Genomic DNA, 21,838 nt, shown 5'->3' on the forward strand with positions numbered 1-21,838 from the left:
AAATTGATGGAGTCTGTTTTTGTGTGTCAGGCTCTCTTGTAAGCATTGAAATGCATTTCATTTTAATTCTCACAACAGTCCTATGAAGTGGCTACTCTTATTTCCCCCATTTTACAGCTGAGAAAACTGAGGCACAGTTTTGCCTCCGGTCACACAGATGATAAGTAATCACACAACAGCCAGGACTTGAACCCACATAGAGGGCCTCGCAGGGAGGATTTATGGAGGTTGAGATTAGCATATGAGTCAGGACTGTCAGCCACAAGGCACAGGCTCACTCACGTTGTGAGAGGTTGACAGATGCCCTGCCTCCAGGTACAGCTAGATCTAGGGAGGGACAATGACTTGAGTTTTCCATCCCTCTGTCTTCATCCCTTTGTTCTCAGGTGAGCCAGCAGCTCCTGACTCACATCCTACCATATTAGCATCTTTCCATTGTGCCAAAGCCTCCCCGGGAGGCCTCTGATTGGCCCTGCTTGGTCACATGCTCACTCTGACTGAAGTGGGGGTGGGGTCAGCACAACCAACCAACACCCCCATGGGAAGGAGGGGAAGGTAACTAGATAGACTTAAACAAGCGAAGTCCACTGTGAGAAAGTAGACTTCAGATAAAGGGAAGAAGGAGGACCTGCTAAGAGATGGTCAGTATTTTTCAGCAGTTCAGATAGAGGACTTGAGATGGAGTGGAAAGGGCTCTTACGGTGATAACATCAGGACCGCTTTTGGTGGAGCAAGGATTCAGACAGTTTTGTTTCTGGAAGAAGGCAATTCTCTGAGCCCTTGTTGAGGTAAGACTGTGGGGTGACAATCTAGTTGTTGCTGGTTGGAGTATGCTTGGAGTTGAGACTTGGGGTGATCAGCTTGGGAGGTGCGATGGGGTTGGTGTTGGTGAGGAAGGTGGGACTATGTAGGGACAGTGTCGTGGAAGCGGATATGGCAGGGGCTGTCTGGAGGCTCTGGGAGATGGCTGAATTGTGGGCCTTTGGTCTGAGGTGGGCTAATGCGTGAGCCATGGTCATGGTTAGGGATGTAGGCAGCCGTGGCATGCACAGGTGCAGTTTGGGAGGGATGTGAGGGAGGTACATCACGCTGTGCAGGGGCTGGAAGTGACGTATTGCAAGAATTAAATATTTCGTGAGGGGGGAGGGGGGCGGGTGGGGAAGGAGGTACAACTTTTATAGCTGGTGACGGAACTCTGTGTGGGTGTGAGGAGCTGATAATGGTTATTCTGTGGGATGTGATGGTTTCATAGAGCAACAGAGATGGCAGGGCCTGAGCTGTACTCCTGTAGAGGATGGAGGCCACGCCCAAACAATGACTGCAGTGGGGTGTAAGCCCTCATTCCCATCCCTATCCTCTCTTTTAAAAATTAATTTTATTTCCTCACAGTCGTACACGCGTATAATTTGAGAAGTCAAATCGTACTAACACCTCTTCACCAAATGCAGTTGTTCGTTGTCTACTCCCACCCTCGTCCTCTTCTGAGGCAACTCCTCTTAACTATTTCTCCTCGCAGTTTTACACTTACATTTCTGAGTAATGTGTCTATCTTTTGACTCTTCCATTTTAGATACTTTTCATCCATTTCCTATTTTGTAAGTAAGAATGTGGTTCTCTTACGTGGCCACTCTCTCCGCTCTCCAGCCAACCTCCTATGTAGTTCCCACAGGCATACTATTCACAGGGACCTAACAGTGTTTTCCAAAATGTTTTACGCATATATTAGTATACAGGTAAGCATGTTGTGGGCAGGAGACTGGCCCCCCAAAGACAGCCACAGCCGAATCCCCTGAACCTGTGGACATGTTACCTTATATGGCAACAGGTACTTTGATTAAATTAAGGATCTTGAGATGGGATTATCCTGGATTATCTGGGTGGACCCCGTGTAATCACAGGGATCCTTAGGCGTGAAAGACGGGCAGGAGAGGCAGCGAAAGAGATGTAAGGGAACAGGGTCAGAGTGATGCAGAGAAAGACTGGCCGTCGTGGCTATGAGGGGGGAAGGTGGCCATGAGCCAAGGAATGAGAGTAGCCGGCAGAAGCTGAAAGCATCGAGAAAATGGATTTCCCCCGGCGTCTCCAGGGCTGAGAAATACTTTGGACTTCTGACTTCCAGAACTGCGAGATAACAAATTTGTGTTGTTTTAGGCCATGAATTCTGTGCTAATCTGTAACAGCAGCATATAGGAAATTAATATACTATGTAGTATCACCCACATACATACACACATGTGTATATATGTGTGTGTATTTGTTAAATCAAATAATGCAACTGTTATTTGCATTAAATCCACTAACGTAACAGCTGAGCCTTATAGAGTACTACAATAGTTGACTTCCTTTTTGTTTTCTCTAATAATTCCCTTGTGTTTTCCTTTGCTTTATTTTCTTTGTACTTCTTGGTAATTCCTGCTACACCTTCTAATAGCTGTCAGCATGGCTTTCCACAAGGCCAGTCATGTCAAGTACTATATATTTCCGTTCCATTTTTTTGGTGCCCATTCTCTTGCTCTCTGCACGTTGTCACTGCTGTTCTGTGACTTCCTTTTGTGGTCATCCTTACCATTCCCTTTGCCCTCCTTCTGGCTGGAGTTCCTGTTTTCTGGATCTCGTGTCTTCCTCTCGCGTGGTTTGCTTCCCCATTTGGAGCACATCACCCGGGACGGGTATCTGTCAGTATCCAAGTCCATCCGGTCCCTGTGTCCAGATAGCCGAGTACAGACAGTGAGTGACACCTGTCGGGTTGAAAAGAGGTTCATTGGGAGGGTCCACAGTGCTGACAGCACTGACCGAGCCTGAGCCCTAAGTCAAGCTGCTTAGACCCGAACCACGGCCTTCCATGTTCTCTGGCCTCTTTCACCTTCGTCCCTTCTCTTGGAGGACATCTTCCCATGCTCCCTGAGAAAGGAGTGCCTGAAAAATCTCTTTATTCTACTTTCACACTTAAATGATCATTAGGCTGGGTAAAGAGTTCTAATTAGAGAATTATATTCAGAATTTCAAGGGTATTTCTAACCAACTGAGCTACCTGTTCAGGGCTTATTTTTTTTTTAATCTACTCCGTCTGTTGAGTTTTGTATTTCAACTAGTACATTTTTTTATTTTATTTCTAAGAGTACTTTTATGTTCTCTGAATGTTCTTTTTTAATAGCATCACATTCTTTTTTCATGAATGTAGTACTGTCTCTGTGCATAAAGTGTGTTTTGTTTGTTTTGGTTTTGGTTTTATTGGTCCTGGCCTTTATCTTCCAAGTTAGAGTCTTCCCTTACATGTCTAGAGCAGCGGTCGCCAACCGGTGGTCCACGGCCCACTGGTGATCTGTGAGGGCCGAAAGGTTGGCAACCACTGGTTTAAGAAAAACCTTTGGACCGGTGGTCGCCAACTGGTGGTCCGTGAGGTCCGAAAGGCTGGTGACTGCTGGTCTAGAGGTCCTTGGTTGTCCCTCCAAAGTTAAGGACAAGGGACTAAAAAGCTGATGGGACGATATGAGCGTGATGGTGGGGCTTGTTGACTTGCAGGTCCCCTGGTTGACCTACACGAGCCAGTTGGACACCACTTGGGTTCTGGTGTCAGTATATGTATCCTTAGGCCTTTCCGCTTGGACTGAAAAGAAGGTAAGGGTTTTGCTGCCAGTGTTCTAGGAGCCCAGTGGGGGAGTAGCCGGTAAACACAACATCCCATTTATAACCTTCATCTCCTTGGTTTTGGCATATTACCTTTACTCTCAACTGGCTAGTCGACATTTTGTGCAAAGACCCTCTGTTTTGTGCTCTATAGGGAATAACCCTTCAGACATCTGGGGGAGGTGGATGTAGGGGTTCTACTTCTTTTACTGCATCATCTTATTTTCACACATGCATCCTCGTCATCCCTGGTCCCGGAAGTACCGGTGCTGTCACATCAGGTGTCTGTTATGGACTCTGTTATAAATCAGTTTGCATGTGCTGCCTGAAATTTGGCCGCTGCAAGTCTGCTTTTCCAGATTCTGGAATTTCGTGGGTGGTGTCTCCCCTCTGTTCAGCCCACGCTGTAACTTTACATCTTATTTAAAAACCCTTTCCACTAAGTTGGATTTAGAAGGTCGCGAAATTGGTTATGTATAGTCAAAATCCCACTTCTTTTTCCACAGCAGTTTTATGATTGAACTAGTGATGATGGTGACCTTGTCCGTTGTGATACCAAAATATTTTCATGATGGGATTCCTTAAAAAATTGTTTTTATGTTGTGGTTATAAGCATTATTCATGGCCACTCTGCACATTAGCGGTACAAGGAAGGAAATAAAGGCTGCCTCTCATGGTGGTAGGGTCTTGGCAAGGATTTTTCTTTGGTGGCGTTTTTGTGGTGCAGCCTTTGGCGTGGGTGTGGAGGAGGCCTCAGTGCCAGGAGCAGCAGGGCCGTGCCTGGCAAAGAGCTGTCATGGTAGACACATGCCGCTGTGTTGGGGCTGTGGGACCAGGAGCAGATCCCTCCCCTTGGCAGGGGTATTTGAGAGAAAAAGGGGAGCTCCTAAGGCCAGGCGGGAAGCACCGCGTCCAGGCCTGGACCGTGGCCACCGCGGCAGGCCCTGGAGAGGTGCAGTGCACGGCCTGCCTGGCCACATGCTGATGGTTTTAGGTGGTGCTGGGTGCAGGACACTGACGGACAGGTCTGTTCCATTGAGTCACACAGAGGAACGTAAAGATCGGCCATGTCAGCTGCATTTGCTGTGAGGACAGTGATTGCAGCTCGGATGGGGGCGGGGAGGAGGGAAGAGCATTTCTTTCCTGTCCAGTGTCTGCCGTGGTCGGGGGCAACACCTTGCCATGCTCTGCTTTTCCCTCGTCGTCCTCTCCTCACGGGCAGCCAGAGGTTCGCTGCAGGTGCTGTTCTCACAGAAGCCCCTGGGTGCTTCTTGGCCTCAGGGCAGCAGTATTTGCCTCTTACCCCTTAGATCCCATGCGGGGGCTCTTGGGGCTCAGCTTGGCAGGGCTGGAGGAGATGCCTGTAGATCTAGTCCAGCTGTCCAAGCTGATGGATGAGGTAGGTGACAGGCCAGAGAAACTGAGTCAGGACTAGAACGCACGTCTGCCGACTCCCGGCTCAGTGTTCTCTGTCACCAGACTCTGCCTCTCAGCGTCCACACCCTTTGGAAGGTTTTGATGTGGGGGGATTGGGGGTGTTTAAGCTAATCAGCGGAGTGGGTGTGAGTGGGACTCGCTGGCTTACCGTGGATGGAAGTCTCATGGAGTTCTGGGTTGGACCAGTTCTCCCGTGGGCTCCCAGGAGTCGTTTCGTGGGTGGTGTACGTTGGGGGACAGAGCTGCTTGAAAGAGAGATCTGGGTCCCAGCTTCTGCTTTGACACAATATGAACAAGTCCTAACCTTTTCGAGCCTAAATTCAACTGTAAACGAGGGGCAGTAATAATACCAGGAGCTGCCCAAGGGAGGAATGGCTGTCAGTGCTGAGCACAGCGCCGGACACATGGAGCTATTCTCACTGTCGCCATCTACACCCTCCTGGGCTGGGGAGCAGACATTCACTGCGCCAGCTCTGGGCCGAGCCTGGACGTGTGCCTTACACCTCAGGCTCCTAGGGCTCACCTGTATCTGGGTTTTAATGGACAGGGACCCCTGTCCTGGTCCTAAGAGGCTCCCCCCAGCTCCAGCTTCCCCTCCACACCCTGGGCAGAGCCAGGACTGGGCACCCACCTCCCAGCCAGGGGTTTGTCCCCGGGGAAGGGGCCGTGCCCTGGAGAGACCCAAGCCTGTGCTTTCTCTGCTTCCTCCTTTTCCAGGCGCCTGGCTGGAGGGGGAGGGAGGAGAAGCCCTAGAGGGAGGGGAGCCCCGTGAAGCAGAGCAGGAACTGGAAGGGGAAGGGTGTGGGTGGGCCCCATCCAGCCTGCCTCCCCTGTCCTCCTGCCAATCCCCGCCCCGGCCCTGGCCGGCTCTCTGGAGCAGGGGCCTGGCCCACTCGCCTTCTGGTGGGTGGGGAGCAGGCAAACTCTGTCTGCGGCACTCCCACCCCCAGCGGAGGCCTGCGGCTTTGTTATTTCACTGGCTTGAGGCCCACACCTGAGACAGGGAGGATGAAAATCCCCTAAAATTCAGCTGTGTGGGTTCGGAGGGCCCCCCTCAAGGCCACCAGTCTCTGAAGGCAGATGGGGTGGCAGAGCGAGGGGTCTCACAGCCTCCCTCTGCGGGCGGTGGTTGTGGGTAGCTTCTCCCCACCCGGGGTCCTGGCCCCAAGCGCTGCAGGCCTAGGCCTCAGCCCACAGCCCCAGCCAACCCCAGCTTTCTCTGCAGGCCCGAGCGAGCGCTGGTCCTAAAGCAAGGTGACATTCATCTCGCTACATCCTGTGACTGCTGCTCACTTCCTCCACGTGGGGTGGGAGCGGTGTGGGGGTGGCGTGCTTGGAGGACAGATTAGAAGGAAAATGTAGCTGGGCTGGGGACCTCTGGGATTTCCCAGGGGGCGGCTGGGGTGGGAGGGGTGTGGGAAGCGTTCAAAGTCGTGAATGAAGAGAAGGGAGGAGGCGGGAGGCAGCTGGAAGTCCCAGAAGTGACTCCCACTGGGCCACAGCGACGCGGACACCCGGGGGGCTGGTGCCGCCTCGGAGGCAGAAGGGGCCCTGACGGGAGCCAGGCAGCGTCTGCCTGTGCCTCCGTTTCCCCATTCTCGGCAGGACTAGGCTGCTGAGCTGCTGGTGAGCCGGGAAGGGAGTGAGGCGGGAGGGACAGGCCTCGCAGGCCAGCACCTGGGACTGCGGGCCCAGCCTGGAGGCGGGGGTGGGACCAGCGGGGCCTGGATGGGGGTGCCCTGCCCCACTGACTCCTCTTCTCTCCCCCAACAGGTGGAGCCATCGGAACCCCCAAACCCGCCGGCAGCCTGAGGCAGAGTTTCACCGGCCTGTTTCACTCCGCGCCCGCCCGGATCTATGTCTAAGTTTTAACTCTCGGCTACAAAGACTACGATCGTCCCTTCCCCAAAGCCAAGCCGCCCCCCAGCCCCGCGCAGCCCCAGCCTGCCTCCCGCCGCCCAGCTGCCCGCCATGCCCTCCAGCGGCCCCGGGGACACCAGCAGCTCCGCCCTGGAGCGGGAGGAGGACCGCAAGGTGAGCAGCTGGCTCTGCTGGGAACCTCCTAGCCCAGGCCGGGGAGGGCCTGCCTCCCGCTCACAAGGGCTCAGATGGGCTGAGCGCTGGACCGCGCCGCTCAGCCTCCGCCCAGGGCCTAGTTGAGGACTGGGAACTTGCAGAGGCCGATCCTGGGGGTGGAGTGGGACTTGGAGCCAGGTAGTCAGGATCCAGGACCCAGTCCTCCCCCCTCCCCCCTCCCCCCTCCCCCCTTCCTCCTCCCTCTCTCCCGCGTGGTGTGTGAGCGGAGGTTCAAATCCTAGGTCTGTGCCTTTGTTGGGTTTGCCTGGCAGAGCCCCCAGACCTGGATGCCTTTGGGGATTGGCCTTTTACTAGCTGTGTCCTTAGGTGAGTCACTTTACCTGTTTTAGCTGCTTGTTTCCCCAGGGTGCCCACTAGCTTCTGGAAGGCCCAGGACAAGTTCAGGGGCCTTGGTAGATGTGACGCCGTGTGAGGGCGCTGCCTCCAGCACAGACAGGCACAGGGCTGCGGTGTGCCACGTGCTGGAGTGACACCAGTTGTCATGGAGATGGTGATTTCCTGTCCCCCTCCCTGACCCCAGGCTCCGAGCAAGTGGCACCTCTGCCCATGGAGCTGGTGACTTCCTTGTTTTCCTCTTCACCAGATAGAGGAGCTCACAGCAAACTGGTGGGAGTCCCTGCTGGGTCCCGACAGGCTGCCTTGGGACCGCACCAAGCTGTGTCACCCACAGACAACCCCCCCTCCATCAGTGGAATAGTAAACCCTGCCACCACCCTTCTGGGAAAGCTGTCCCAGCCACTGGCCTTCCTGGGGTGCCCTATCTGTCATGCCGTGGTCCCCACAGTTCCCTCTGCCTGCTCCTCTTTCCCTGCGCAGGGGTGAGGGAGGGTGGTTCTTGGTGGTATCCGGGGATATTCGTGGAGCACAGGCGTCTTTCTGGAATTGGCATGGACACCTGGCACTGGGTGTGTGGGCCCTGAGGACCTGGGGGAGTGGCAGCTCTGCCAGCCCTGTCGGGGCAGCTCTGCGACCTGCTCCCTGCTCCCTGCTCCCTGCTCCCCTCCTTCCTGGGCTTGCTCAGTGTACAGTGTGTTTCTGTTTTCTGGGTGGTTTCCATCTATTTGGTCCTTTAGGGACAACCCTTGAACAAGTGGGGCAAGGACAGATGGCCCTAGTTTACAGATGAGGAAGCTGAGCCCAGCTTAGTGGTGGGTCCAGATGGGAGCCTGCTCTCCCGCCTCCTGGATCAGAGCCTTTCCCACAGAGCCCCCCTGCGTGGGTCCTGGTATGGACACACACACACACACGCACACGCACACGCATACACACGCATGCACCGGAGCATGAAGCCCAAACACCTGCCTTCCCGGCCTGGAGACCCGCTGAGTGCCATGGAGGAGCGCACACCCAACAAGCTGGAGAGAACGTGCCTGTGCGGCCCGCCGGGCCGGGCTCCGGGGGCTACAGGTCGTTTCCGTCTGGTCCCCACAGAAAAGGAACAGGGAGTCCAGGCTACCCACGGGTCTTCCGGGCGACTCCCAGCCAGGACTCAGGCAGCAGCAGACCCAGACCCTGCCGCCACCGAGTCGGCCATCTGTGGCCACCTGTGCTCTTGAGTGGCAGCTGCGGCCGTGGGTAATTCCCTGTCCTCCCTGAGCCTGGCTTTGCTTCTCTGTTGGATTAGGTGACCCTGGCCCTCCTCCCCTGGTCCGATGTCCTGACTGGTGCTGACACAGCTTTGTGTCCATGTACTTGCAGTTGATGGTCAGCTGCCCCCCACGGGTGGGGAAGGTGGGAACAGCTGGGCCAGACTCCTCCTGGTACTGGACCAGGCTGCCCTGGGCAGCAGAGCCGCTGGCCCTGCCGGGGAGAGCAGCAGGTGGGGTGCTCGGTTAAGACAGTTCAGAACAGAGAAAGATGTTTCCCTGGGTGAAGAGTCGGCAGTCCCGGGTCCCAGCCCGAGGATGCCACTTTCTGGAGATGTGACTTCCGGCCATCTGGGCTTGCGCTTGCTCAGCTGTGAAACGGGGATGGTAACTCTAGCTGTGCCTGTTCTGCAGGGTGTTGCGGAAGTCAGATGAGGTCATGGGCATGGAAGTGCCCTGCAGACAGCAAAGTCTGGTCCAATTATGAGGGATTACGATTGCTATTATTATCCACCCAGAGTAACTGCTCTGGCTCAAGCGGCAACAAACACATACCCAGCCCCAGATCCCGGTGCAGATAGAGCGAGCTGGTAGACTGGGGCTGGAGCACGCCCACAGCTCACATGCTGGCTCACCTGGAACACCTCCCTGGCACCTCTGGGCTGGCTCCCGAAGCTCCAGGAAGTTGCCCAGGGAGGGTGGGTAGAGACACTGACAGCTGCCACAGCAGCCTGTGAAAGCCAGGCCTTGGGCAGGGGCGCCTTGTTGCTGCAGAGGGGGAAGATGGGCTTGGAGCCCAAGGAGCCTGGCAGAGGTGCCAAGGGTACCTGGCACAAAGCGACTGCTTGGGAGCCAGAGGGAGGGGTGTGGCCACCCGCTGGCCCCCCCACCGCCCGGCCCCACGTGCCCTTCCAGCTGCCCTCCAGGCCACGCCTCCATGCACCTTTCACTCCTGTACTTCCTGGAGCTGCCAGGCCTTTGTTTATGCTGTTTCCTCTGCCTGCAATGCTCTTTTCCTAATTGTCTCTCCTTTTCTCTGGTCGAAACCCTTGCTTTACTCTGCCTTGAATTATAAATTGTTGTAAACCAGTGGTCCTCAGAATGTGGCTCCTATCCATTCACCCATAGATGGACACTTACGTTGTTTCTTGGCTATTGTACATAACGCTGCAGTGAACTAGGGGTATAATGTTAAGTGAAATAAGTCAGAAAGGGAAAGACAAAGGTATATGATTTCACTCATATGCGGAATCTTAAAAGAAACTGAACAAACGAAATAAAACAAAAACTCAAAGAACAGATTGGTGGTTACCAGAGGGTAAAAAGGTTGAGGGGTGGGCAAAAGGGAGAGGGGGGTCCTTTATATGGTGATGCGTAGCAACTACACTTTTGGGGGTGATCACTTTGTAATGTATACAGGTGTCGAATTATAATGTTGTACACTTGAAACATATAATATCTAGAGGCCCGATGCACAAAATTCGTGCAAGAGTAGGCCTTCTTTCCCCCAGCTGCCAGCACCAGCTTCCCTCTGGCACCCGGGACCCGGGCTTCTCTTACAGCCCTGGCTTTGTCGGGAAGGTCTTCCGGAAGGATGTCCGGTGTAATTAGCATATTACGCTTTTATTATTATAGATTTAAAAAATGTGATTCTTAAACCAGCCACACCAGCACCTGGAAAGGTTAGAAATGCAAAAGCTTGGGCCTCCCCCCCAGACCTGCTGACTCAGAAACTCTGGGGAAAGGGCCCAGCCATCGATGCTATAACCAGTCCTGTAGGGGGTTTGAGAAATACCGGTGTGGATAATAGCCATCCCCACTGCTGCCTGTGGAGGGCAGGGCCCCAGGGCCTAACTGGCACAGAGTAGGTGCTCAGGAAATATTTTGCGGATAAAATAGAGACGAAAATGACAGGGGGTGAGACCCCTTCACCGGAGAGCAATCCCAGAGCCCAGGATCAGGAGGTGGGGTGCAGAGCTGTGGATGACGGGCTGAGGTGGCCACGCTGTGGCTGGACGTGCACGGAGAGGTCTGTGTATGTGGTATCTCCCTAGCACCTGCCCAGCATCCTTTCTCCCTGCAGCCTCCCAACCATATGGGGGGCTTCTTGGGGAAGCTGGGAGGAGGCAAGCTTTGGGGGTCTGAGCTCCTATGCTCTGGCCAGGGTGGGTCAGCTGAGTAAATGTGGGCCACAGCAGAGCGAGGGGAGCTAGCCTTAGGGGAGATGGTGGGAGGCCAGGAATCTGGGTCCTGGCTTAGAGAGGATTAGGGAGGCAGGGCACCAGGTCCTGTGTGGAGGGGAGAAAGAGGGGCAGAGGCAACAGCAAAGAGGACCAAGCATTCCAAGCCTCAGGGCTGGAAGGACCTCCTCGGATACCCATGTTATGAATCAGTGCCTGGCCAGGAACCCACGGCTCTGGCTGGATCCCGATCTCGCTGCTTCCCAATCTCTTTTGGCCCAGATGCATTCAGTGCTGATGATCTGCCAGGTGCTCTTTGAAGCTCTGTACTTGCATTCTCTTGTTTCATTCTTATAATTGCTCTATAAATTAGGCACTATTACTTTTTATTACTTAATCTGGTCAGGAAGAAGGAACCCTGATTACCATGCAGAAATGGTCCCAAACAAAGGCCCTTGACGTTTCAGGACCGGCAAGCCCCAGCTCCCGTCGGCACGTGGAGAAAGCCTTTGGGGGGCCCTGTGCCATGTGCCGGACTGTTACTCCTCACCTGAGGCCACATGTGCTCAGCGCCTTGTTTCCCTGTTGAATTCAGCTCAGCCCAGGAGAAAGGGGTGGGATGCCCTGATGCCACGCCACCTGTCCAGGTCCCGACCCGGCTGAGAGTGTGGGGATCCCCAGGGAGGCTGCCGTGGACTGAGCCTGTGCCTCAGGCCACTGTGGGGCAAGGTGCTTTATGCCTGGACCAGCATTCAGGCCTCGGGCAGCCCTGGGCTGTGCTTAAGAAACCAAAGGTCCACGAGAGCCTGGGTTAGGACTCGCACCCGCGTCTGAGTGACGCCAGGCCCTTCCCCTCAGGCCCTGGAGCACGGCTTTGTGAAAAGCATGTTGTTCTCGGTCAACATATCATTCTTCCTCGATGTAGTCATAAGTCACAGGGCAAAGAGGGAAGCGGCGTCTGGTGCTCCGGCCCTGACTGTTCACACGGCCAGCCAGGGGCTAAGCCACCGAGAAGGGTGAGCAGGTGGCGCGGGGCCGCGTCCCTTGAGGAGGCAGGGCGTAGCCAGGGGTTCATTCTCGCCTCTGACATGGGACCCGTTTCATTCAATATCTTTGCTGAGCGAAGGAATTTAAAATATGCTTATCAAATCTGCAAGTAGCACCGAATTAGGAAGCGTCGCTAATACTCTGAAAGGGGAGACTCTGATCCACAGGACTTGGAGCAGCTGGAAACCAGTAACGAATTTAGCAGGAACAGATCTGAGCCCAGGCTGGTTTCCTCATCTGTCAAGTAAGGGAACTAATTAGTTCCCTTCCACTGGGAACTGGCAGGAGGGGCTGAACTTCTTCCTAGGTGGGCTTTGGGAGGGCAGAGGCGGGCTGGACTTTTGGCTCTGCCCTTTACTACAAATAACTTCAAGAATGTTTCACCTCTCTGGGTCTCGCTTTTCTCACCTACAAAATGGGGCTGATAATAGCTCTCTCACAGCCATGTTACAATTAAGTGAGGTAATCAATATGGGAAGCTGACATGTGATACTCACTCAAGAATGGCTAACCTCCTCCGCTCCCACAGCACATCCCAACCAGAACTATTCTCAAAAAGTGCATCACTCCCTCCTTGCCCCGTCCTCCCTCCTGCCCCATGCAGACCCCAGCGCAGGGCCCTGCATATGCAGCCATCACTCACTGCGACAGACACATCCGCCATCTGGCTGCAACTGCCGCAGGGAGACACTCAGGGACACTGGAGCTCCGCGACCTTTCCAAAATGCAAAGCTGATTATGTCCCTCGAAGAGCTTAAGCCCCTGCTGAGGGCTCCCAGGAGCCCACAGGATCAAGCCGAACTCCGTAGCCCGTGTGAGGGCAGGCCCCTCAGGATCTGGCCAGCAGCCTGGGACTCCCCTCCATTGCCTTCCTCCCACCTGTGTGCAAACAGACAGCGCCAGGTGTGAAAGCGGGCTGCTTCCCTCCCTGGCACCTTGGCATAGACCCTTCCTTCCACCCCAGCTACCTTCCCTCTGGTTGGCCAGCAGACCTTGAATTTTCCAGCTTACTTCCTGGATTCCCTTCTCCTGGACCTCCTCCTCCCATCCCCCACTTAGAATGAATTCATAGGTCCTTCTCCTTTGGCACCCACCATCCAGCACTGCAACTGCCAACTACTGTCCTAGCCAGGCCACCAGCTCCTTGAGGTAAGGGACTGTGTCTTGTTCACCTTGGCACCCCCAGTGCCGAGACTGATGCACCTGACATAGGGAAGGCACTCAAAAATACTTGATGTGTGACTGTCACACAGTAGGTGTTCAATAAATGAGTTCATACACACAGAGAGGCACACGTACAAATCCGCTAGCCTGCACAAGTGCAACCATGCATGAGGCTCCAGTGCCACTCTGATCATTATGACTCCAGTGTGCTCTCCAGGCTTAAATATAATCATGTCACTTTACATTTACATATGTAACTCTTTAGAGCTTTCAAAGCACCTTCACATGTGGTGGCCTGTTAGATTAGGGAGCTACCGTCAGCCTCTCTCGATGTCTGAGGCTACACTTTGACCTACATTTTAACTCAGCTCACTGGATGGATTATTTTAAGTCACATACAACTTCTCATTCTGATGAGCTGGACTATGGCGATAATAATCTCTCAAATCTACGGTACATTGTAATTAACAGAGCATTTCACATACATTATTTCATTTTTATTCTTACACTTTACAGGAAGTGGAGATGGTATTATTCTTTTTCCATTAGACAGGCGGGAAATCTGAAGCTCAGAGAGGTTATCTAACCAGGGGAGAGCCAGGAAGTGAGGCCTTTAGAATAAAAATTTAAGTATTTTGATTCTCAGCCTATGGGTCTTTCCACTACATACCCTACTGCAGTGATGGCGAATCTTTTGAGCTCGGCAAGTCAGCATTTTGAAAAACCCTAACTTAACTCTGGTGCCATGTCACATATAGAAATTTTTTGATATTTGCAACCATAGTAAAACAAAGATGTATATTTTTGATATTTACTTTATATATTTAAATGCCATTTAACAAAGAAAAATCAACCAAAAAAAATGAGTTTGCGTGTCACCTCTGACACATGTGTCATAGGTTCGCCATCACTGCCCTACTGTGCAGTGTGCTACTGACACATGTGAGCAAGTGTGCACACACACACACAGTAAAATTATAAGCATGCAGGCAAACCAAGGTGAAGGTACACACCGGCCTTCACGTGCACACATCCACACACAGCTGTCCCAGGAGCCTCACACCGAGACACGGTACCCATCTCTCCAAGAGAGATGCATCCCACCAAGCCCGCCCCCAGAGCCAGCCAGCCAGACAGACGTACGTGCTCCTTCAGAACGTACACCGGATGCTCCTGACCCAGCATCCGCTGAGCAGATGTCTCAAGTTGGTGTTTGAGTAGAGGGGATGAACTTGATAGATCTAGCCAGCCACTTGCCCAGGCCCCCTGGGACAAGAAGCATGTGCAGCCTTTGCCAGCTGGCTGGCTGGCCTCCCAGGGCCCGCCTGTGATTGTGAAATTCAGTGAAACGAATTGGCTTCTCCGGCCAGCAGAGCCCTGTCTGGACCGCCTGAGTACCAGGTCTGCAGAGATATAGCCACAGCACCCCGTACACACACACTCACACACACATGCTCACATGCACGGCCTGCCCAGGTGGGGCCTGCAGAGAGGTGAGCAGCAGGTGTGCCGCTAGACGATGAGCAGGGAGGGACAGAGGCTGACGGTGTGAACGGCCACATTACACGCGTGGCACTGGAATCACTGTAAATGCTCATGCTTCCACACAGCCCTCCAGAGCCGCTGGTCTTTCTGATCTCAGTCACCTCTTTCATTGGCTGCCTAGTGGACCTCATAATAATAACTGAGGGGGGTCAAGGTGAACCAGAACATTGACCCTGAGATGACCCTGGGAGGTGACAGGCACCTGCAATGCTAGCACCACATGGCAGACCCTTCAGGATCTATTATATTTACAGCATCTGCAAAGGGCCTCATTGCCTACTAGTCCTCGTTCCAAGTGTTGCATGTACTGCCAGTATTCATTACTAAATTTAATATTGCTTTCCTTGTGATGTTATTCTTTTCAATAAAGATGATTCATTAAATAGACCTCTAATTTAATTTTGTACTGTGTAAGACTTTCTTCCATATAAATAAATTCATATCCAAAAACACCATCTTTGTCAGTGCGTGTCGTGATTCTGCAGTTCAGAAATGTGGCCACCAGGAGGGAGAGCTGCATTTGCACGGGGTATCTGGGGCTGCCCCTAAGCCCCCCGAGGGTATATTTAAATGAGGCGCTCAGGGTGGCTCAAGCTTTTCCTGGCAGAAGGGGTTGACGTTCATCCCTGCCATGGGGGGACCACATGGCACAGGCCGGGAGTGGGGCTGTGGTGGGGGTGGCACGGGGAGGAGGCCTGTTGGATCCAGCCGTGGCTTCACAGGCTGTGTCTGTGCCCGCAGGAGGGAGAGGAGCAGGAGGAGGCGCGTGGCAAGGAGGAGCGGCAGGAGCCCAGCACCACTGCACGGAAGGTGGGGCGGCCTGGGAGAAAGCGCAAGCACCTCCTGGTGAGTGTCCTGGCACCCCCACAGCGCACACACGCACACGCACACGCGCACACACGCAGTGATGGGTGTCTTGCAGGCCCCTGGGTATGTGAAGACACTGCGATGTGGTCGCCTCTCCATTCTTTGAGCCCCTCAACCACTCCCACGATTTCCCTTTTCTACATGGAAACTGTGGGTTCGGGCAGAGCAGAGACTTGAACCAGGCCCCTGACTCCCGCCTTCCTTCTGAAAGGGCAGCAAGAATCCCGACAGGGCAGAACTTGCTTCTGCCTAACCTGCCTGCACTGGCCCCGCCCTCCCCATCCACACACCCACCCAGAGGACCGGAGGATGGGAACTGAGATAGGGGGTCTGATCAGAGTGAGTAGGGAAGACATGCAGGCTAAGAAGGCCCTGTGTAAGGGAGGAGAACTGGGTCCTGGTTAAGTCCCACGGAAGTGTAGGCACAGGCTGCCCGCAAGCCCCAGGCAGCCAGGTGCTGCTGCCCCCGAGTCTGGGAGGGGCTCAGGTTGCGCACGACGAGGAGTGCTCTGGAGGGCAAGGCCTGCGGGCTGTAGCCTGCCTTCCTATGCCTTAAACTGAGGCAGAGCAATGAGTATCTGCCAGCACCAGAGACAGCTGGTTCCTTTCTTTTAGCCCCTTCCAGCTGCGAATGGGAAACTTGAGGCAGGAAGGTAAGGAGAGGAGCCAGAGCTCCGGATTTGTGACTGCCCTTCAAGGAAATGCTCTCAGCAGAGCAGAGTCTCCCCTTGGGCAGCGCCAGGGCTGGTGTGAAAGGAGACAGCTGAGGGAGGGAGGGCGGTTCTCAGAGCCTGGGGTTGGGGAACCTGCATGGTCGAAGTGCTCCATTCCCAATTCTGCTTGAAGATTTGGAGAGGAAGGGGATGGGAGGGGGTAGAAATGAAGGCATTTAACTGTTAATTTTAGGCATTTTAATATTAACGTAAACATGAGTATTTTATGTCCTGGAATGAAAAATTCACATGAAGTTGAAAGATAAAACAGGGGACTTTAAAGGAATGTCCAGCTTGCAGCAGACTCCAGGCTGCATCCTGGGGTGCGTTCCCAGGGTGCCCCTCCATTCACCTCCACCCACAGGGCACCTAGCGGGAGAAGGCGGGCACAGTGCCAGCTGGAGTGGGTGGGTATCCAGGCTGAGTCAGAGACCACGTGATTGCACACCTGCACGTGTGCCCATGACCCACCGTCCCCGATCTGGGTGCTGGGGATAAGGGCCCCCACCTATAGCAAATGAAGACCTTGCAACCCTTTGACGCCTCCCTGTGAGCCCCTGGAGCCAGCGGGAGGGTATGTCACTGCGAGGTGGGGTGCAGGCCCGGGGGCAGGAGGGAGGTGTGTGGAAATGTGTCCAGAGATGTACACACGAGAGGTGAGAGGGGTACGGCCGAGTGGGGAAGGGGCAGTGCGCGTCATGTGTTTCCAGCCTGGAACAGGGCACAGTGTGGAAGGAACAGTCTGCATGTGGAGTCCAGCAGACCGGGTTTAAATCCACCTGGGTAGCCAGGTCCCCCTTCCAAAAATCAGAGATGATAAGCATGCGTTCCTCCTAGACCAGTGGTTCTCAACCTTCTGGCCCTTTAAATACACTTCCTCATGTTGTGACCCAACCATAAAATTATTTTTGTTGCTACTACATAACTGTAGTGTTGCTACTGTGATGAATCGTCATGTAAATATCTGATATGCAGGATGGTCTTAGGCGACCCCTGTGAAAGGGCCGTTCGACCGCCAAAGGGGTCGCGACCCACAGGTTGAGAACCGCTGTCCTAGACCCAGGGAGAATTCAATGGATTCAGTCACCAAAGAGCTAGTGCTCAACAGGGATCTGTCCTGTCCTTGCTGGCCAGACCTTCCTCTTCAGGAGGCCACAGCAACCTCAGTTTGACAGAAGAAACAGCACTGGGTTGACCGTAGCCCAGCTGTGTGGTCCTGGGCAGGTTCCGGAACACCTCTGAGCTTCTGCGTGTCGGTACAATGTGGCCAGAAGTCACACCTGCCCTGGCCACTCCGGTGGTGCTTTGCATCAGCAAAGTGATCCCAAACGCGCAGGCCGTGTTCTAGATGACACCTCAAGATAGGCCCCAGGAAAGGAGAGAGAGCGTGGGGAAGGCAAGCCTGATGGGAAGGCGTGAGGCCGAGGCAGCTGTTGGGACAGGACCCCTTGCACATCGGGGAAGCAGAGCAAGACTGACCCCAAGGAAAGCAGCCAGCACAGCGCTTCCTGGACAGCAGGGCCCGGGGCGGGGGTAGGGGATTGGGCAGCCGAGGAGGAAATTCATGCTACAGCGAGAGGTCAGTCAACCCCTGGTCCCTGGACCTACAGGCCATCTGGTTCTCTTGTGCTTGAGCAAATGCTTGACCTGGCGCCTCCCTCCCTCCCCCCAGAGGAGCACAGCAGGGAAGGCTTCTGGGGACCTGGTGCCGCTGTGGCCCTGAGCAGCTGAGTGTGTGTCATCCAGCTAAGCTGGAAAGGGGAGGGAGCTGGGCTCGGGTCCCAACAGGTGGAATAGAGGGAGAAGTGCTGGGAAGCAAGAGAGGAAAGCCTGGCTTCGGCTGGGCTCTTTATTTGTGCAAAGGTTGCATGAGCTACATCTGTTAGTGTCCTCGATATCCCTCCCAGGCCCAAGGTTAGGAAATCTTTGCCCCCAAGGCCTATCTGCTCTGGGTGCCTCCCACTCATTCCTGCTCCTGCACCTGCACCTGCCTCCTGGCTGCACCCTCACCCAGTCCTGACCCCAGGATGGTTTCCCAACCCCCAGCCCTTCCTCCCCCAGGACAAATACTTCATACCTACTGAGCACCTACCAGGGTGGGGGAGGCCGCACAGATCGATAAGACTTAGCTTTCAACCTAGGAAGCTAGAAAGGAGACCACACATAATTCTACCTAACACAGCCCGTGGCACATCTCTGCTCAAGAATCTCCAGGGACTCTGTTTCTTATGGAACAAGATCTGGAATGTTCCATCTGGCTCCTCACCACGGGGTCTCTCCTGCCCCTGTGCTGGTGCTCAGTATCCACCTCTTGCCACAGAAACAGAAACCCCCTCTTCTTGCTGCTCCTTGAACACATCAAGCGTCTTTCCCAGCCTTCTCTTTTCTCCGCCTGCCCCAGAGCCCAGCCCGTCAAGCCTGCCTTGTGAAGGCAGCCCAGCTCAGCCAGCACGAACCACACTGATGCTCCCTGTTGAACTGTTTGTAAAATTAATCAAAATGAACACCGAGAAATTAAAGACATGTGCTGTCACCTGTCTCTATACAATTTGAGAATAAGTGTTTAGAAACTTTTATATCAGTTTGATACTATGGCCACATCCAAGTGCATGATTTTGTATTTCTCAAAAGTTACATTTCTTGATGGATTGGGAATTAAAAAAAAAAAAAGGCAAAAATCTAGCCTCTCACCCCCCACAGCTGGAAAAGCAGGTGGAAAGAGCCTGGCTTTCCACGAGATGTGATGTTTGGTGCCACCAGCCTGGTAGTCACTGAGCTGAGCCGCAGAGCACTGGGTACCACCTCCCTGAGGACAGAGACCTGAATAAATGCTCAGAGCTGTGCAACCCCTGATGCCTGCAAAGGCCTTTCCAACAGTGACTCGGGCGATGCTGACGGCAAGCCTGTGAGAGAGAGATGGGGGCCCGCTTCGCCGCCTTCCTCACATTCAGATGAGGAGACTGAGGTTCAGAGTGGATGGCCTCCACACCTCCCAGCCGCAAAGCCCACAGCGCTCGTCCCTCCTCACCCCTCCGGTCACGCCACCCCGAAAACTGGGTGTCCAGCATTTTACTTGTTAATATGTGAGCGCAGGGCTGTTTGGAAAAGTGTGTAGATCTGGTCCAAAAAGCACACAGAGAAAATATAACTGAGGAGGGCGATTGACCCAAATACCAGGGAGCCCACCAGGAAATGGGTAAGGCTGTGGCCGTCTGAGGAGGGAGAGGGGGGCCCACGGAGACCGGGCATGGCTTCGTCCGCTGCACTGGCCTCAGAGCCAAGAGGCTTTCTCTCTCGATCAGAGCCGGCAACAGGAAACAGGAAGCCGCTGCCGGGCAGGGCGGGGCTTAGGAAGGGAGCTGGCACCTGAAGTCGGGGCCTGCGGGCTGGCGGTGCCCATGACAGGGAGGAGGGGACAGCGGCCTGCTGGGCTGGTCTCTGCTGGCCAAGGGTGTGAGCCTGCGTGTGGGTGTGAGCGGCGGGGGTGGGCGGAAGAGGCATCTTCCTGTTCGCCAGCTCCCAAGGACGGCAGAGTACGGAGTGAAGATGTCCGAGGCAGGTTCCTGCCGGTCACAAGCCCAGACAAGCCCTGCGACTGCCTTTGTCCTTGGCGCTGCTCACAGCTGGGGTACCCGGAGGGAGGGCTCCTGCCGGGGCCCAGCAGACCCTCTAGGGGATGACCAGCCCTTCCGGGCTCATGGCCTCTTTAGTAGCTCTACGTACTTACTCACGGAAGATTTATACCCACCAACTCCCTCCAGGGTTAATTTTGCTCAGTGGGAGCACCCTGAGGTCACCTCTTGCTAAGAATAACCCAGAAGGGGAGGGCAGGGAGGGGGAGGAGGGGCAGGAGGGGCTGGGAGCAGGCGCTGAGCTCAGCCAGGCCGGCCCAGAGCCAGCAGTTACTCACTCCACGCCGAACCTCCAACATGACGCCTGAGTGAGTGAGTTCCAGAGGGCAGAACTGCCCCACTTCAGAGCCAAAGACGGGGTTCGGACTGTGGGAAGGCAGGGAACCCTCCCGTGCGGAGCAGCCGGCCGGGTCCCGGGTAACGCAGCTGCTGGGAGTCTGCAGCGCCGGCTCATCTTCCGACCTGACATGACCTTCTGATTCATCTCCAAGTTAAGACAGAGCCCAGATCCCCTCTGTGTCCAGGTCAGAGCCGCTCCTTCGCTCGCCCCCGGAACCCTGGCTCGGTGGCTTGGTGCCCTCTTGTTTTTATGCACACTTCCTGCAGGCGTGCTCGTTTCGGCGGCGCACACACCGACACGGGGAGGGTGCACAGGAGGCTAGCACGGCCCCTGCGCCAGGATGACACGCACATTCGCAGAGCGTCCCGTGTCTTGGGCAGTGCCCGGTGGGCGTCTGAAGAAATAGGAGTCAGAGCACAGTGTGAGGCACTCAGTAGCAAAGTCGTGACATTTCACTATAAAAATATTTGTGAAAGGCAGTCTGTGAAGTGAAAATGAAGCTGAGTTCTACCTGGGGTATTGGTGCTGATATGTTAACTTGCATTTCCTTCATAAACCATACACACACACACACACACACACACACAAACTTCTGAAAGAGTCCTTCCTGGGCCCAGCCCCTCCGGAGTTCCCCTCCCCGCACCGCCCCCCCCCCCCCGCCCCCTCGTGAGCCTGCTGCCCGCCTTACCATGTTTTTGAAGGTGTGAAGAAAACGGGGCTGTCTTTCTCACCAGGTTTGAGACTTTTGTGACTGTGCCCTGCAGATTCACCTGTTCGTTCCCCACCCGACCAGGCAGATCAGCAGCCACTAATGGCTTCCAGCACCGAAGCTCCTGGCCTGTGGGCTGGACGTCAAGTGCGAACACATGTGGGCTTGGGCCTTCGTAGGGGGTAACCTTCGAAGTCCATGGAAAGGTGGGAGGCTTTCCTACCTTAGGACCTTCCTGCGTGAAGTGTGGAGGGGGAATGAGCACGTGGATACATGTAGTGGGGAGGCCCGAAGGCCGAGTGGAATAGGGTTTCATTTAAGAACAGTGGTTTCCATCCTGGCGGGAGAGGCGGTCTGCAAGGCAGCCTGGTGGTTTGCGCTGTGTCCCCTGCAAAGTGTGCTGTGTGTGTCTGGAAGGATTCTGAGGGGTGGGGGCCTGAAGTGATGGGAGGCATGTTGGGGAAGCTGGCTCTGGCATCCCTGAGCAGGATGGGTTGAGCACAGAAGAATGCAGGGAGATAGAGGGAGGGAGGGTGATGCCAGGAGACACCCCCAGAGCCTGCTGGGACAGCAGTCGGGGGGCAGAATTGGCAGGGCCTGCGCTGCCGGCCGCTCCAGAGGAGGGAGAGGAAGGGGCGAGAACAGATGTTTCCAGACCTCAGACATGGCGCCAGGGTTATTGTCAGAGACCGAGACGTCGGAAGGGAGCAGACTCGTCAGGGGCCCTTTGGAAGGCCACTCCAGACTGCCAGTGGGAGGGGCATCTCAGTGAAGTCCCCAAGTCTCTGTTTTATTGTTTCAAAAAAAATCCCTGTATATTTTCATCCCTCCCTGGCCCCTTCCCCAGTGTCACACATTCCAGGGCCACCTCCAGCTAATGGCAGTCATTCCCTC

General features: G+C 54.8%; 1 protein-coding gene across 3 annotated transcripts in view; it reads left to right on the forward strand.

The window, feature by feature from the left end:
* Nucleotides 1–21,838, forward strand: part of DNMT3A (DNA methyltransferase 3 alpha) — a 96,938-nt gene that overhangs the window by 19,999 nt on the left and 55,101 nt on the right. For all 3 annotated transcript variants that reach the window (XM_059660405.1, XM_059660404.1, XM_059660406.1), the window contains exons 2-3: nucleotides 6,838–7,098; nucleotides 15,425–15,529. In XM_059660405.1, coding sequence (XP_059516388.1) covers nucleotides 7,036–7,098; nucleotides 15,425–15,529 — 168 coding nt within the window. In that variant the 5' untranslated portion in view covers nucleotides 6,838–7,035. The remainder of the gene's footprint in view (nucleotides 1–6,837; nucleotides 7,099–15,424; nucleotides 15,530–21,838) is intronic.

Source organism: Myotis daubentonii, chromosome 12, assembly GCF_963259705.1.
Source record: "Myotis daubentonii chromosome 12, mMyoDau2.1, whole genome shotgun sequence".
Classification (NCBI taxonomy): domain Eukaryota; kingdom Metazoa; phylum Chordata; class Mammalia; order Chiroptera; family Vespertilionidae; genus Myotis; species Myotis daubentonii.